The sequence below is a fragment of the Chiloscyllium punctatum genome, chromosome 9, assembly GCF_047496795.1.
Source record: "Chiloscyllium punctatum isolate Juve2018m chromosome 9, sChiPun1.3, whole genome shotgun sequence".
NCBI classification, from domain to species: Eukaryota; Metazoa; Chordata; class Chondrichthyes; order Orectolobiformes; family Hemiscylliidae; genus Chiloscyllium; species Chiloscyllium punctatum.
Genome location: NC_092747.1, coordinates 33,043,038 through 33,058,138, shown reverse-complemented (window position 1 = coordinate 33,058,138; position 15,101 = coordinate 33,043,038). Strand labels below are relative to the sequence as shown.

The window sequence follows — 15,101 nt, the reverse complement described above, 5'->3', positions numbered from 1 at the left end:
ACTGGGTTACATCTGTTGGAAGATAAAGTGAGAGCAATCATAAGTGTCCTGTGTCCCATGTCTGTACCTGGGCTTCAGACTTTCCTTGGATCGGTGAATTAGAACATAGAACATAGAACATAGAACAGTACAGCACAGAACAGGCCCTTCAGCCCACGATGTTGTGCCGACCACTGATCCTCATGTATGCACCCTCAAATTTCTGTGACCATATGCATGTCCAGTAGTCTCTTAAATGTCACCAATGACCTCGCTTCCACAACTGCTGCTGGCAACGCATTCCATGCTCTCACAGTTCTCTGTGTAAAGAACCCGCCTCTGACATCCCCTCTATACTTTCCTCCAACCTGCTTAAAACTATGACCCCTCATGTTAGTCATTTTTGCCCTGGGAAATAGAGTCGATAGCCAGAGACTATCTATGCCTCTCATTATCTTGTATACCTCAATTAGGTCCCCTCTCTTCCTCCTTTTCTCCAATGAAAAAAGTCCGAGCTCAGTCAACCTCTCTTCATAAGATAAGCCCTCCAGTCCAGGCAGCATCCTGGTAAACCTCCTCTGAACCCTCTCCAAAGCATCCACATCTTTCCTATAATAGGGCGACCAGAACTGGACGCAGTATTCCAAGTGCGGTCTAACCAAAGTTTTATAGAACTGCAGCAAGACTTCACGACTCTTAAACTCAATCCCCCTGTTAATGAAAGCCAAAACACCATATGCTTTCTTAACAACCTTGTCCACTTGGGTGGCCATTTTAATGGATCTATGTACCTGCACACCAAGATCCCTCTGTTTCTCCATTCTGCCAAGAATCCTATCCTTAATCCTGTACTCAGCTTTCAAATTCAACCTTCCAAAATGCATCACCTTGCATTTATCCAGGTTGAACTCCATCTGCCACCTCTCAGCCCATCTCTGCATCCTGTCAATGTCCCGCTGTAGCCTACAACAGCCCTCTATACTGTCAATGACACCTCCAACCTTTGTCGTCTGCAAACTTGCTGACCCATCCTTCAATCCCCTCATTCAAGTCATTAATAAAAATTACAAACAGTCGAGGCCCAAGGACAGAGCCCTGTGGAACACCACTCACCACAGACTTCCAGACAGGATATTTTCCTTCTACGACCACTCGCTGTCTTCTGTTGGCCAGCCAATTCTGTATCGAGACAGCTATGTTCTCCTGTATCCCATTCCTCCTGACCTTCTGAATGAGCCTACCATGGGGAACTTTATCAAATGCCTTGCTGAAGTCCATATATACCACATCCACAGCTCGACCCTCATCAACTTTTCTAGTCACATCCTCAAAGAACTCGATAAGCTTTGTGAGGCATGACCTGCGCCTCACAAAGCCGTGTTAACTGCATTTAATCAAGCCATGCTCTTCCAGATGGTCATAAATCCTATCCCTCAGAATCCTTTCTAACACCTTGCAGATGACAGATGTGAGACTTACTGGTCTGTAATTGCCGGGGATTTCCCTATTTCCTTTCTTGAAGAGAGGAATTACATTTACCTCTCTCCAGTCCTCAGATACGACTCCAGTGGAGAGGGAGGATGCAAAGATCTTCGCAAGTGGTGAGGCAATTGTATTTCTCGTTTCACAAAGCATGCGAGGACAAATCTAGTCCGGGCCTGGCGATTTGTCAATCTTAATGTTTGACAAAATTTTCAGCACATCAGCTTCCTCTATCCCTATCCATTCCAGCATGCACAGCAGCTCTTCAAAGGTTTCATTTACTACAAAGTTCGATTCTTTCATAAAGACAGAAGCAAAAAACTCATTTAGGGCTTCCCCTACCTCCTCAGACTCCACACACAAATTCCCTATGCTATCCCTGATCGACCCTACTCTTTCTTTGACCATTCTCTTATTCCTCACATAAGTGTAAAATGCCTTTGTGTTCTCCCTAATCCATTCTGCCAAGCCTTTTTCGTGCTCCCTCCTGGCTCTCCTCAGACCATTTTTAAGCTCCTTCCTTGCCTGCCTGTAATCCTCTAGAGCTGAGCTTGACCCTAGCTTCCTCCACCTTATGTAAGCTACCTTTTTCCTTTTGACGAGAAGCTCCACCGCTCTCGTCATCCAAGGTTCCTTTATCCTATCACTTCTTGCCTGTCTCAGAGGGACATATTTATTCATCACTTGCAACAACTGTTCCTTAAACAGTCTCCACATGTCTATAGTGCCTTTACTATGGAACAATTGCTCCCAATCCCTGCTTCCTTAATCATGTCTAATCGCATCATAGTTTCCTCTTTCCCAATTAAATATCCTCCCATTTTTGCCTAATCCTGTCCTTCTCCATAGCTATGTAGAATGTGAGGCAGTTGTGGTCACTATCACCAAAATGCTCTCCCACCACAAGATCTGATACCTACCCCGGCTCGGTTTCAAGCACCAAGTCTAGAATGGCCTCTCCCCTCGTCGGCCTGTCAACATACTGAGTTATTATGTAAGGTTCATATATAATCAGGCCTCAATCCTGGCACCCTTACTTATGCTACTGAAAAAGGGTCCACTTTGAAAATAGTCGCATAGCTTTTAGGAAAGTGATGAAGCAGGTATTATCATCTAAGCAAGATCTGGTGCTGATATATGATGCCTCCCCGTATGATATCGGGATAGTATTGTCTGACAGATGGCCCAATGGAAAGAAACGCCCAATAGCGCATGCTTCCAAGACTTTGGCTGATGCAGAGCGCAAACACACCCAGATAAAGAAGGAAGGTTTGGCGGTCATCTTTGGTGTGAAGAAGTTCCACCAATACCTTCTGGACATAAATTTGTAATAACAGATCACAAACCCCTGCTGGGGCTACTCAAAAAGAATAAAGGCCGTGCTGTCGATAGCTTCAGGTTGAATTCAGTGGTGGGTTCTCATTCTAGGTGTGTAAAATTTCAATTTGGAACATTGTCCAGGAGGCCCAGTAGCAAATGAAGATGCCTTGAGCTGCCTTCCACTGGCAGATACACCACTGATGGTGCCACCACTGAAAGAGTCAGTTGTGGTTTTAAAGTTTCTGGACACCCTTCATATAAGCAGGAGCATCTCAGGTTCTGTTCACTCAGAGCTAGCTCTGAAGAAGCCGAAGCAGTGTCAAGCACCATGCACACGTCAATAAAGGGTGACTTGGTGACAGCCTACTAACCTCTGTGGCGTTATTTCAAGGTTCAAAGATCAGATATTTTAAACTTATCCTTTGAAAGGTTCCTTAATCCAAACTATAGTTCATGATTTCTCCACAATCCATGAACCACAATTCATGTAAAACAGCCCTGACTCTTTTCAAAATATGGTTGTCTGTGATATGCCAACCCCATAATCCATCCGGCCTTGTCAGGAGTGGAATAGTGTGGGCTCACTACCCTCACCCTTATCCTGACTCAGCAAAGTCAAAGTGAACAGAGGTTAGATTGCCAGAATTGGGTTCCATCCTCCAATTTTAAATAGTTCTGGAATTTTTCTCACTCCACAAAAAATCCAGGCCTTAATATCCAAGCAGTATGTGACACATTATTTGTCTACCAAACTATATCGCTTCACATTTACCTGTATTGAAATTCATTTCCAATGAACTGCCCATTCTTCAAATGTAATAATGTCTTAATAATTTATCACATTCTTCTTAATACTGACAACAACTTCCAATTTGGAATTGTCAATGGATTTTGAAATCATACTTCTTATTCATAATCTAAATCATTACTGTAAAGTGTAAACAACAGTGCATCCAGCATCAATCCTTGTGGGACCACACTGTTTTTTATTCCAATCCAAATAGTTACCCTTAACCTTTACTCTGTTTTGTTTTGTATTGTCTGGCTTTGGAAGGCCTTTTGAAAATCTAATAATATCACGTTGCCCTTATCTGCTCTTTAAATTCTGTGAAGTTAATAAATTCAGTCAAACATGACACTCCAAGCTGAAATTCATGCCAATTGCTCCTCGTTATTGCTTCTAGTTTCTAGCTTTTTCTCTTTTCGTTTTTGAGTAAACAAATTGGTCTACATTGATCAATATAGACTCCTTCCATGGTAAAGGTAAATTCACGACAGTCCCACCAAAACATAAGGCTGATCTCTCAAAAGAGAGAGATGACTGGTGGTGGTTTAACCAGAGGATCACACATCAGATGAGGGGAGGGGTTGAGAAGGAGATTTCCTTCATGGTAACCTCAGCCAGTATAGGAATTGAATCCATGCTGTTAGCATCACGCTACATCACAAACCAGCAGTTCAGTCAACTGAACTAACTGATAGTACACTGGACACAATGATTTTTAACTCCCTTTATAACAATGTGTATAATTAGAAAGTATTCATACCAACTGTACTGTAATTATTGAAATATTCATTTTCCATATATTGGTACGGAGCAAACTGTGCATTCAGTTTTACTTTTTCCGAAGAATCATCCATGAAGATACTCTTCCTGTAAAATAAACCAGAACACTAATTCAACACTAATTCATTACACTCCCTTTAGTAGCACACACTGTTCTGAAATCAATTATTAAACACTAAAATTAGCCTACAATGGGATAGTCTCCTAAAGCTGCTCTTCATTATCAGCATGACCCCAATCTCACACTGATTTATTTCATGAAAATCAGCCTACATCCATTTAAATTTAACCTTCCAAAACAAGCCAATGAAACTTCAGCTAATTGTGCATTAAACTGTCCAGAGCTATAAATTTAAATAAATAACAAACAATGTCACACTAACAATTTTGCAGCAACAAACTAAATGCCCTGCTAGAAATTCACATTCCATTCCCAAAGAAAATCATTATAGCACAAAGTTATTTTGATGTGCTGGCTAACTATCCTTAAAATATACTTTCTTTTATGATAAGAAGAATAGATTTGAACTTTACCAAATAAATTTACAAGTATTAAAGTATGTAGCAGTACCACTTTGTGGATACTTCTGCAAAGAATAGTTTCCAATCATGTTTACAAAATATCACACAGCAACTAATATGTTTAAATGTTTCTTACCTCGGTTTTAAACCAATCCTGGGTGGCAACTGATTTTGAGAATATTTATGATCATTTGGTTTCCATACATACTTACAATATCTTGTATTTGTCTGAAAGATTTGAATAATCTGAAATGTTAAAACATTCCACAAATTAATGTGCTATTTTGAGAATTAATATGTATATGAGTACCTGGACTCTTTTAAGTGATCTTTCATTAGTAGATGGGAAATGATTTATCAACTTCAAGCAAGAGAAGAATTATGCTAAGCCTATAACCTAGAAACCTCTTTGACTGATGTAATCTCATGAATGCTTTATGCAGTTATACGAAGCTTCCCTCTACAATATATTTAACTGGGGATATTAACCTATTCATCTTACACAGAGACTACACACCTTTTAAAATTGAAGAGACGTGAATTTAATGCAAACTTATATTAAAGCTTTCAAAGATTAACATTGCTCAATTTTTAGGTTTATATTTCTTTTTAACATCAGTGTAACCCTGTCAAGCCATTCTACAAATGATAAGTTATACATAAAATAAATGCAACTAAAACAAGTACAAATATACTGATGGCTAAATTATAAATAACCAAATTATTTCAGAATCATACAAAAAGTGACTATTGTATTCAGTACAAGTTATATTCCAACTGCACTGAGAAGTTAAGGTTTGATCTTGATATTGCCAAAACAGATTAATGGGTCAATAGGTGTATCCCTGCAGTGTATGGTGAGCTTTATTAGCAAGAGTGGAAAATGAAAGGGTGAAAGGATTGAGGCATGATTTTTCACTGGAAGTTTCCAATCAGTGTGGAGCAATTATCCACACAGCAAATTAAATACCAGAATATAGCTCAAGGACACTTTATAACAAGTCAAAGGAAGTTATATTAACCATTTATTCATCACTGCTGCAATCAAATGTGAATTGATGTGCACAATTTTCTCAACCTTTTTTTGAAAAAGGGTGCACCTGAAATAATTCAGAAGCATGACCAGGATAATCCAGGGATTCTCAGATATGAGAAAAGACTAGAGTGACCATAGAGTAACTTTGCAAATAATTATGATCCATTTTTTTGGTATTTGTAAGATTGCATTTCTGATTTGTAATTTATATTTACATATACATCTTATGACCATCTTCTTCTTAAACAGTCAGGATGGCGGATTACTTGTTTCCACTATCGGTCAATAGGTTCAGACATGGCTGTTAACTCCATCCAATGTATGATCTGCTGATCTTGCCATGTGTGGGCAGGTGGTGCTTGAAGCTTTAGCTAGATGGGTCATTTGGAAGTTTGTGTGCTGTTGTACATGAACATTGTGCACTGCATTTTAATTCCACTGTGTCCTCAGGATTGCATTGCTTTATTAAGCTTTCTTGGCTTGGTGTTTTGAAAGCTTTAGAAAGAAGCAGAGAACTAAGAATCTCAAAATCAACTAGCGTCAAGTGAGGTAAGATTCCCACGCAATTGTGCATAGGTGATTAAATTCCAAACAAAGCTGCTGATGTAGTCTTGATTAATACTTTCAGAAATAAATTAGATTAATACACATACAGAATACTATTAAAAAGGTTATATAGGTAGGTTTAAACCTGTGAAGTTATCATAACACCCAGATGAATCATCAGATTTTTTGCAGTTGGGGCTACAAGTAATAAAAAAAAATGCTTACAGACCAATAGACAGTGCCACTATGAGGATCTATAAATATTCTGAGGTTTGATTAAGAGTGACAATCTAGGAATATTCATGTGCAATCTTGCCACATGGAATCAATAATTTGTCTCAGGTTTTGTTACTCGAGTAACCTCAACACCGTCTGCCAATGCAGCATGGATAAGAAGATGAGCGACCTTTTCTCATTTTGAGTCATTTCCATTTTTCTGCTTTTCACAACTTAAAACATAATCTCAAGTCAAGTTTGAGTAAAAGTGACTATTTTTCCTGCAGAAATATTTCGTTTTAAGACATGGTCACAATGAATAGCCTGATGTGTCATTTTTATGCATTTGGTCACCAAAGTCTGTGTGAATGCGTCCAGGCAGTACAAACATGTCTCTCAGAAGGAGCATTGCTGTCAATATTTTCCAAAGGAAATTGAAAAAAAGATCTGTAGGCCCTAAGCATCTATTCGTAATGGACGTAAGAACTTTACCAAGCCCTATGAAGTGCCATTTTGATTCATGCCTTTGTTTCACTAATGAACCAGGAAATCTGTGCAGGAGGTACTCATTTAAAAATATATGTCTGAACTTGTCTCATTTTCTCTTATTCTTTTCAAAATTGATCATGTCCCAAATTGTGGAATCAAAATTTGGTTCTCAATAGGAGAAAAATCACTTGGAAAAGCAGAAAAAAAAACTTTCAGCGGAGAGATAAACAGGTAATCTCTGAAAAGAGCAGTTAAATTGACATGAGAATTATTGCAGCAGTATTCCATAGCTCCCATATAGTTTTCAAATGCCTTATAAAAAGATCAAGGCTAAAAAAACCTTCCTACCAGGAGAAAAGGTCTCAAGAGCATTTACAGCAGAATGTTTTTTAAGAATCCAAACAGTCAGTGTTTACACACAAGAACAGAAGTTGCTGGAAAAGCTCAGCAGGTCTAGCAGCATCTGTGAAGAGAGATCAGAGTTAATATCTTGGGTCCAGTGATCCTTCCTTAGAAGGGTCATTGGGCCAAAAAATAAGCCATGTCCTGCAAACACAGTATGAGATTATAAATGCTGTACCTTGTCTCTCCATCCTCTACATCATCCAAGAAAGGCAAACATTTCGTTTAAAAACATGTTGATGAATATGCATAGTTCAAGGGGAGAGGAAATCAATTGCATAACTTTGTGCAGCCTATCGGATATAACTATATGTAACGGGGGACTTCATATAGCCAAATATGGACTGGGATACTGATAATGTAATGGGCAGTGATGAGCAATTGTACCAAAATGTGTTCAGGAGCGTTTCCTACAGGAGTATAGTATCCAGTCTAACAAAGAAGGATGCATTGTTGGACCTGGTCCTTGGAAATGAGGTGGGCCAAGTGGATCATGTGTCAGAGAACATTTCGGAGACAGTGATCATTGTATCATAAGGTTCAGGATGGTGTTAGAGAACAATGTGCAACAATTCAGTGGGAAAACTCAATTGGTGAGGAGTTGACTTTAATGGGGCAAGAATGGAGCTGTGCAAAATTGACTGGAACAAGAGGGAGTGGTGGCGAAAATAGTAACTAACTAATGGACTACCTTCAAAGGGGATACAGTTTGGGTACAGTTATGGCATATTCCCTCAGATGGGAAAGGCGGGACAAACAAATCCTGGATAGGCTAAGTGAGTGGGCAAAGATCTAGCAAATGAAGCATAATGTGAGAAATGTGAAATCACTCATTTTAGTGGGAAGAATATAAAACAAGTATATTATCTAAGTGTTGATAGATTACAGAGCAAGCTACCCCTGGATGTCAAAGGAGATATAAAGTAACATTAAAAAGAAAAAGTGGGATTATGACAGGTATAAAGCAGAAATACAATTGAGAACCCAGGGGGATTACAGAAGGTATAGAGGGGAGGTGATAAAGCAAATTACAGAGGTGAAGCAGAATTATGAGAAAATATGAGCAGCAAACATGAAGGGGAGTCCCAGAGTTATCGGGGAGGCATATAAAGAAGGAGTTCAGAGTGATTAAAAAGAGGATTTACAGATGGACGCAGGGGCATAGCAAGAGGAGGATGCTGCTGAGGCCATAGTGACAGAGGAGGAATCTCTGTCACTAGAAGAATTCAAATTAGTAAGGAAGAAATCTTGGATAGATTGTTGGTGCTTAAAGTTGACAAGGCACCAGGACCGGATGAGATTGGAGAGAGTGCAGAGGTGATTTACAAGAATGATTCCAGGAATGTCAAACTGTAGCCATGAGGAGAGATTGAAGAAGTTGGGGCTGTTCTTCTTTAGAGAGAGGTCTGAGACAAGATTTGACAGAGGTTTTCAAATGTGTGGTGGGATAGGGTAGAAAGGGGGAAGCTATTCCTGCTTATACAAGGGAAGAAAACTAGAAAGCGTGGGTTTAAAGTGATGTGAGAAAAATCTTTTCAGTTATGATCTGAAATGGCCTGCCTAAAAGTACAGTAGACGCAGGTTGAATTGAACCACTGGTACGGGGAAAAGTCAGGGCACTGACACTAGACAAGGATGCCCATTTGAAGAGACAGACACAATGGGCCAAATGGCCTCCTTCTGTGCCATAACAATTCTGTGATTCTGTGATGAAATCTTGGATTATCTTGTGAATAGTGGCCAATAGGTGCCATTTCTAATGCCAGGTGCGATTACTCCTGTTTCACTGAGATGACTATCTTCAATCCACAATGACCAAGGACATGGTCAAGACTGCATTTGGAGTACAGTGCACAGTACTGATCACCATACTTAAGGAATGAATGTTTATTAGACTGATACCTGTAATGAGCAGATTGCTTCTAATGAAAGTCTAGACAGGCTGGACCTATATCCTCTGGAGTTTAAAGAGTCAGAGCTAACTTAATTCAATCATATAAGATCCTGAGGGAGTAGATGTCAAAAGGCTGTTTCCCTCTTGTGAGAGAATCTAGAACCAGGGATCATAGTTTAAGCGGAAGGGATTCCCCATTTAACACAGATGGGATTTTTTTTCTCTCTCTTATGACTGCAAGTCTTTAGAATTTGCTTGCTCAAAAGGCAGTGGAAGTAGAATGTTTAAATCTTTTAAAGCATACATTCTTGATTACTATGGGGATGGGAGATCATCAGGAATATGCAGAATATAGAGCTGAGTCATAGAGATGACACAGAACAGAAATAGACCCTTTGATCCAACTAATCCATGCCAAACAGGTATGCTAAACAAATCTAGTCCCATTTGCCAGCATTTGGCCCATATTCCTTTAAATCCTTCCTATTCATATCCCCATCCAGATGCCTTTTAAATGCTGGAATTGTACCAGCTCCACCACTTCCTCTGGCAGCTTATTTCATACATGTACCACCCTCTGCATGAAAAAGTAGCCCCTTAAGTTCCCTTAAAATCTTTCTCCTCTCACCTTAAACCTATGCCCTCTAGTTTGGGACTCACCACCCAGGGAAAGGATTTTGTCCATTTGACCTATCCATGCCCCTCATGATTCTATAAACCTTTATAAAGGTCACCCCTCAGCCTCTGACCCTCCAGGGAAAATAGCCCCAGCCTATTCAGCCTCTCTCTGTAGCTCAATCCCTGCAACCCTGACAACATCCTTGTAAATCTTGTCTGAACCCTTTCAAGTTTCACAACATCCTTCTGATAGCAGGAAGGTTAAAATCAGATCAGCCATGGTCATATTGAACGGCGGAATAAGCTCAAAAGGGATGAGTGGCCTACTCTTTTTCGTATGCATGTGACCTGGATTTGTATCCCACACAGTTGTACTTTACCTGCAGGGTTTTATGATTACAGATGACTTCAGCCTGTACTGTGAAAGATTAATGTAACTGCCACTGGAAAGGACTGTCATCATTCACAAGTAGAGCCTGTGTGTCCAGGCAAAAAAATGACACTACTTTACCCATGCTGACATGGTCAGAACCATTTTCTATTTCCAGTTTGTATTTATGAATTGTATTAATTTTGAAAGCAATGCTACTCAGGTTTGGTGGAGTGAGTCACAGGCTCAGCATGGTAATGAACAGGCCCCACCAAGCCTCTATGTTCCTTTCTTCCAATCACCCCCTATTTTACCCATCAGTTCTGATCCTCTACACATTCCAAAACACCTCTTTGAATTACAAGCCCATCTTTCAACGTTACCCCCTGTGCCACAGATCTACAGCTTAACCAGGTCAAACATCTCGCTGCGTTGTTCTCCAACCTCTCCCCCACCCAAGCAAAGCCAGGGTGCAAGCAGTCACTGTCCATGGAGCATGCCCTGAGATGCTGGTGACTTCTGCCCAAGATGGAGGGTTGGAGAAGCATGTGGTGAGGTTCACCCTCTGACTTTCATATTGAGGGTTGTTGGCCTTTGGTTTCTATCAAGTGGGTAGGAGAAAGGGAAACTTCATATCAGTGGGGTGAGATTAAGTAATAATGACATACTAATTCATGCAAATGGATGCAAATCAACCTCTTACTGTACACTATCAAGATTTTTGTTTCTCTGTTCAACACTTGGTTGGAAAATCAGCCTTTTTCTTCTCTATGTCACAGAGTTCTTTTCTGCCAGTCTCATCCTATTTTCCCAACTGAATCACCTTTGTTCAGGGGCTTGAAAAATTCCACCAGGTATGTTCTTCCTAACACAGAAATCGGATTATAGCTCACAATTTCAACATACAAATAAGGTAGTCCAATATTTCACAGTTACACACATAACTCTGTTTCACCATTGCTCATGAGTACACATCATGTTCTATTCAGAAGGAAAAAGCTTATTTGTTTATTACCACAAAGTTTCAAACACCTTTTTTAAAACCAAAATCAATTTTGTGACATTCCCAATATTTTGCTTTAATTATCAAACAAAGAACTTGAATTTAAAAAGCACCTGCATATTCTTCTTTTTTTCACCCCCTAATTTTCAATGTTTTTTTTTACCTGTGATATAACATTGCTTGGTATTCTACCATAAATATATCTCATATATTCCACAGTCATCTCCAGAATGGATGCCACATCAGTTCGTCTACCCTTCACATAAGGCAGCAGCATTCGTAACTGGTCACAGCAATCTTTAATGCGTTCCCTGATAGTAAATGCCAAAAACATTATGAATTCCTTCATTATTCCAATAAAAACATAAGAAAGACTTATTGAAATATGAGTCAAGGCCATTAGGCTTGAACTTTAATGTTCTCCTGCTGCCTTTATTGTAACTACATTTGGAATTGTCCAAGTGTTTAATTTTATATCCACACCTGATAGATGATTTCAAATGGTTATTATTCTTTAAATAAAGCTGATTTTTTTTTAACATAATTGTTTATTACTTATTTTTCATGATGCTGAGACTTGCCTTTTGCTCCCATTAACTTGAAATAAAATTCTGACAATGTCAAAAGTCTAAATGTAAGGTGTTTCACTTTCTACTTCAATTTTAACATCTCAAAGAACTTGTAGAACAACATCAAATGCTTCTAAATGGTGCTAAATCAATGAATAAATCATTGGCCATAATCCAGTGAACTAATTTTTCTGCACTATTGATATCACACTTACATGGGTTAGTTGTCTAGTCAGACATTTTCCCTTTTCAAAGATACATAAAGTCACTATGTTGGTAACACACTTCTCTCCAGGGTCTTCATTCTATTCAGTCAATAGCTATGTCCTTCAGATTGTGGATGACTGCATTGCCATTCTGGCTCTAAATAAAACATGACTCACAGGTGGTGACAGAGTCATAGAGATGTACAGCATGGAAAGGCAGACCCTTTCATCCAACTCGTCCATGGTGACCAGATATCCTAACCTAATCTAGTCCCATTTGCCAGCCTTTGGCCCATATCCCTCCAAACCTTTCCTATTCATAGACCCATCTAGATGCCTGTTAAATGTTGTAATTATAATCAGCCTCTACTACTTCTCTGGTTGGCATGCAAATGCTGGTTAACCTAGCAGTGTCCTTAGATCTCAGCAATAACCTGAAACTTGGTCATTTAAATCCACACAAAGTCCCAAGTTACAAATTAAAGCAAAGATATCTCAACCAGCAGACAAGGGCAGTATAACAGAGAATAAGCCATTTGTCATGTAGTCTCCAAATATTGTTTTGTTAAGTCACATCAGAATACAATTATTGTCAAACTATTCCATCCGAATGTGTGCTCTAGTATATGTATGATCACTGCAAGTCCCAATTCAAAGCAGAATGGAGAACTAACTGGCTAAGACTTCCACAATTAAACTATCTACCATCTACACCATTTTTTTTGTTTGTTTTCTTGCTCATTATCAAAATCTGCATTCCTATTCCCATTTTCCGTGCTAACTAAAGTGGTCACTGCATTCTTTCACTGCTATAATACTGGATAATTAACATCTTCATTATTGTGCACTTCATTATTTGCTATTGTCACCGCTAGCAGTCACTTTGCATGAATATCAGTTTAGGATTTCCCTATTCTCACAAATCCATGATCTTCTCCTTCTAGCCACTCCTAATTATTAATTCTATCTTCTACTTGCTTTTGAGTTCAAATATATACTTTGCCTTCCCAAGATACTGGTTCAAGTTTACCGACATCCAAATTATAGAAAATACATAAAACTACCTCTCCTGTCTTCTCCCTTTCCTGGACAACCTAAATGCCTATAATCCCTACGATGAGTATTGGATCAAATTTATTGTTATTTGATTAGTAATCCAGGGACCTGAACAAATAGTGTGCAGCCTTGAGTTCAAACCTGGTGAATCTGAATTCAATTAATTAAATCAATTTGGATTCTGAAAGTTAATAATAGTAGTTATGACCATGAAACTATTGGATTGTCTTAATAAAAAACACCTAGGGAAAAAATAAGCACCACCGCACTTAGGCGGTAGTGTGGGGGTTGGTAAATATAATAAAAAAGAAAAAAAAAGAAGGAAAAAAAAAGAAAAAAAGAAAAAACACCTAGTTCACCTCGAAAACAAATCTACTGGCCTTCCCCAGTTTGGCCCAGATGTGACACTGGACCCACAGCAATGTGGTTGACTTTTTAATGCCCTTTGAAATGCCAGGTAGGCCACTCAGCCATACCAAAGTGCTTGCAACTGTTGGAGGAGAAGGCACACCACCAACTTCTCAAGGTCAATCAGTGATGGGAAATGAATACTGACACCAACCTCCCGAGGATGAGTAAGAAGTGGAATCACAATTTATTTCTGACACGGACACTTCCAATTAATTTTAATTTAATCTTACATTCAACAAACAACCTGTTACCTTCTCATCCGTTCAATGTCACTATGTAATAATGCATCCACACAACGTTTCTTGCAGGTGGGTTCTGAGGATGGGGATTCGGGCAACTCTATTTCACGTAATGCACCATTTTCTTCAGATTCTGAGCTAAGTAAACACAAATGTTGTTGAATCAAATCACATTTCACTGTTTTTGCAGCCTCTTTACTGTTCTGAAAACAGACATTATTATTTAACTCAGTTTGACCAAGAAATTGAAATGAAGAGATGAAGGGCTTGACTTGTCAAATTAGTACCTTTATTCACCACAAAAAGGTCTGCACGAAATCTGCAATAGAGTTCAATGATCCTTCTTTGTAGCTTGTGTAATTTTCAAGAAGAGTAACCTCTAGGCCAGAGTTTAATCATCACCTGAAGTATGTTCCCATTCATGAAGAAAATAGTTCTACTTGGGGAAAGTCATTATTTTAAGTATTCATAGCGGAATTATTGTGATTCACATTCAAGCGATTAGATTTGATTAGTCGATTTGTTGTCACGCGTACTGATGGATTTATGTAAATCTCTTCCATAACTAGATTTTGGAATTCACTGTTTTTACATGAAAAATGATCTCATTTCAGTTCAACCAGGAATTACAAAATTGAGCTGAAACAGAAATAACCAAAATAAACCACAAATAATTAACCAAAATAAAATCACAAATAATTGTATGCAGAATATTCAAAGCATTCCAAGCAATAACTTTTGGACTGGATTCCTTGTGATCATGATTGCTTTCATGTTAGTTTTATCAATTTCTGAACTTGTAATATGAACTCACCTTCCAATTACAGTTGATACTAAATTATCTTTTACTAGTGTCTCATTCAATGAATCCATGTCTCTAAATCCACCAATGTTCTGCTGTAAAATAGAGAGCATAGTTTTCAAAATGGTATTGCAAGACACTGTGGAGCCATTCACTGCTCTTAAGAGAGATCACATTTCTTTAAGGAAAACTAGTGATAACTGAATTTCTACAGTGCAACTGCAACCTTACTGATAACAATTTGTCTCATCATTCAATACTTTCTTTAGAAAGGAAGTTGATAATTTAGGGGGTCTGATCATGAATAATAAGACGGTGGAAGTGGTGTTAAGAGGAAATCCAACAATGGAGAGGTAACAATGTGACAATCAAAA

General features: G+C 38.8%; 1 protein-coding gene across 1 annotated transcript; it reads right to left on the bottom strand.

Moving 5' to 3' along the window:
* Positions 1–4,311: 4,311 nt before the first annotated feature.
* LOC140481051 (spermatogenesis- and oogenesis-specific basic helix-loop-helix-containing protein 2-like) lies at positions 4,312–14,798 on the bottom strand. The gene is made up of 5 exons (XM_072576644.1): positions 14,740–14,798; positions 13,938–14,063; positions 11,608–11,755; positions 5,007–5,116; positions 4,312–4,435 (listed from the first exon to the last, which is right to left on the bottom strand). Exons 1-5 carry the CDS (start codon positions 14,796–14,798, stop codon positions 4,312–4,314), a joined length of 567 nt encoding a protein of 188 aa, XP_072432745.1.
* Positions 14,799–15,101: the final 303 nt, after the last annotated feature.

What these genes read in the sequence shown, in the direction of transcription:
- LOC140481051 (XM_072576644.1), bottom strand. Translation starts at nt 14,798, where the DNA reads ATGGATTCATTGAATGAGACACTAGTAAAAGATAATTTAGTATCAACT. An exon ending in CAAGCAATGTTATATCACAG is followed by an intron (nt 5,117 to 11,607) that starts GTAAAAAAAAAC and finishes TTAACATTTCAG; the next exon opens with ATTATTCAAATCTTTCAGAC. An exon ending in AGGATTGGTTTAAAACCGAG is followed by an intron (nt 4,436 to 5,006) that starts GTAAGAAACATT and finishes TTTATTTTACAG; the next exon opens with GAAGAGTATCTTCATGGATG.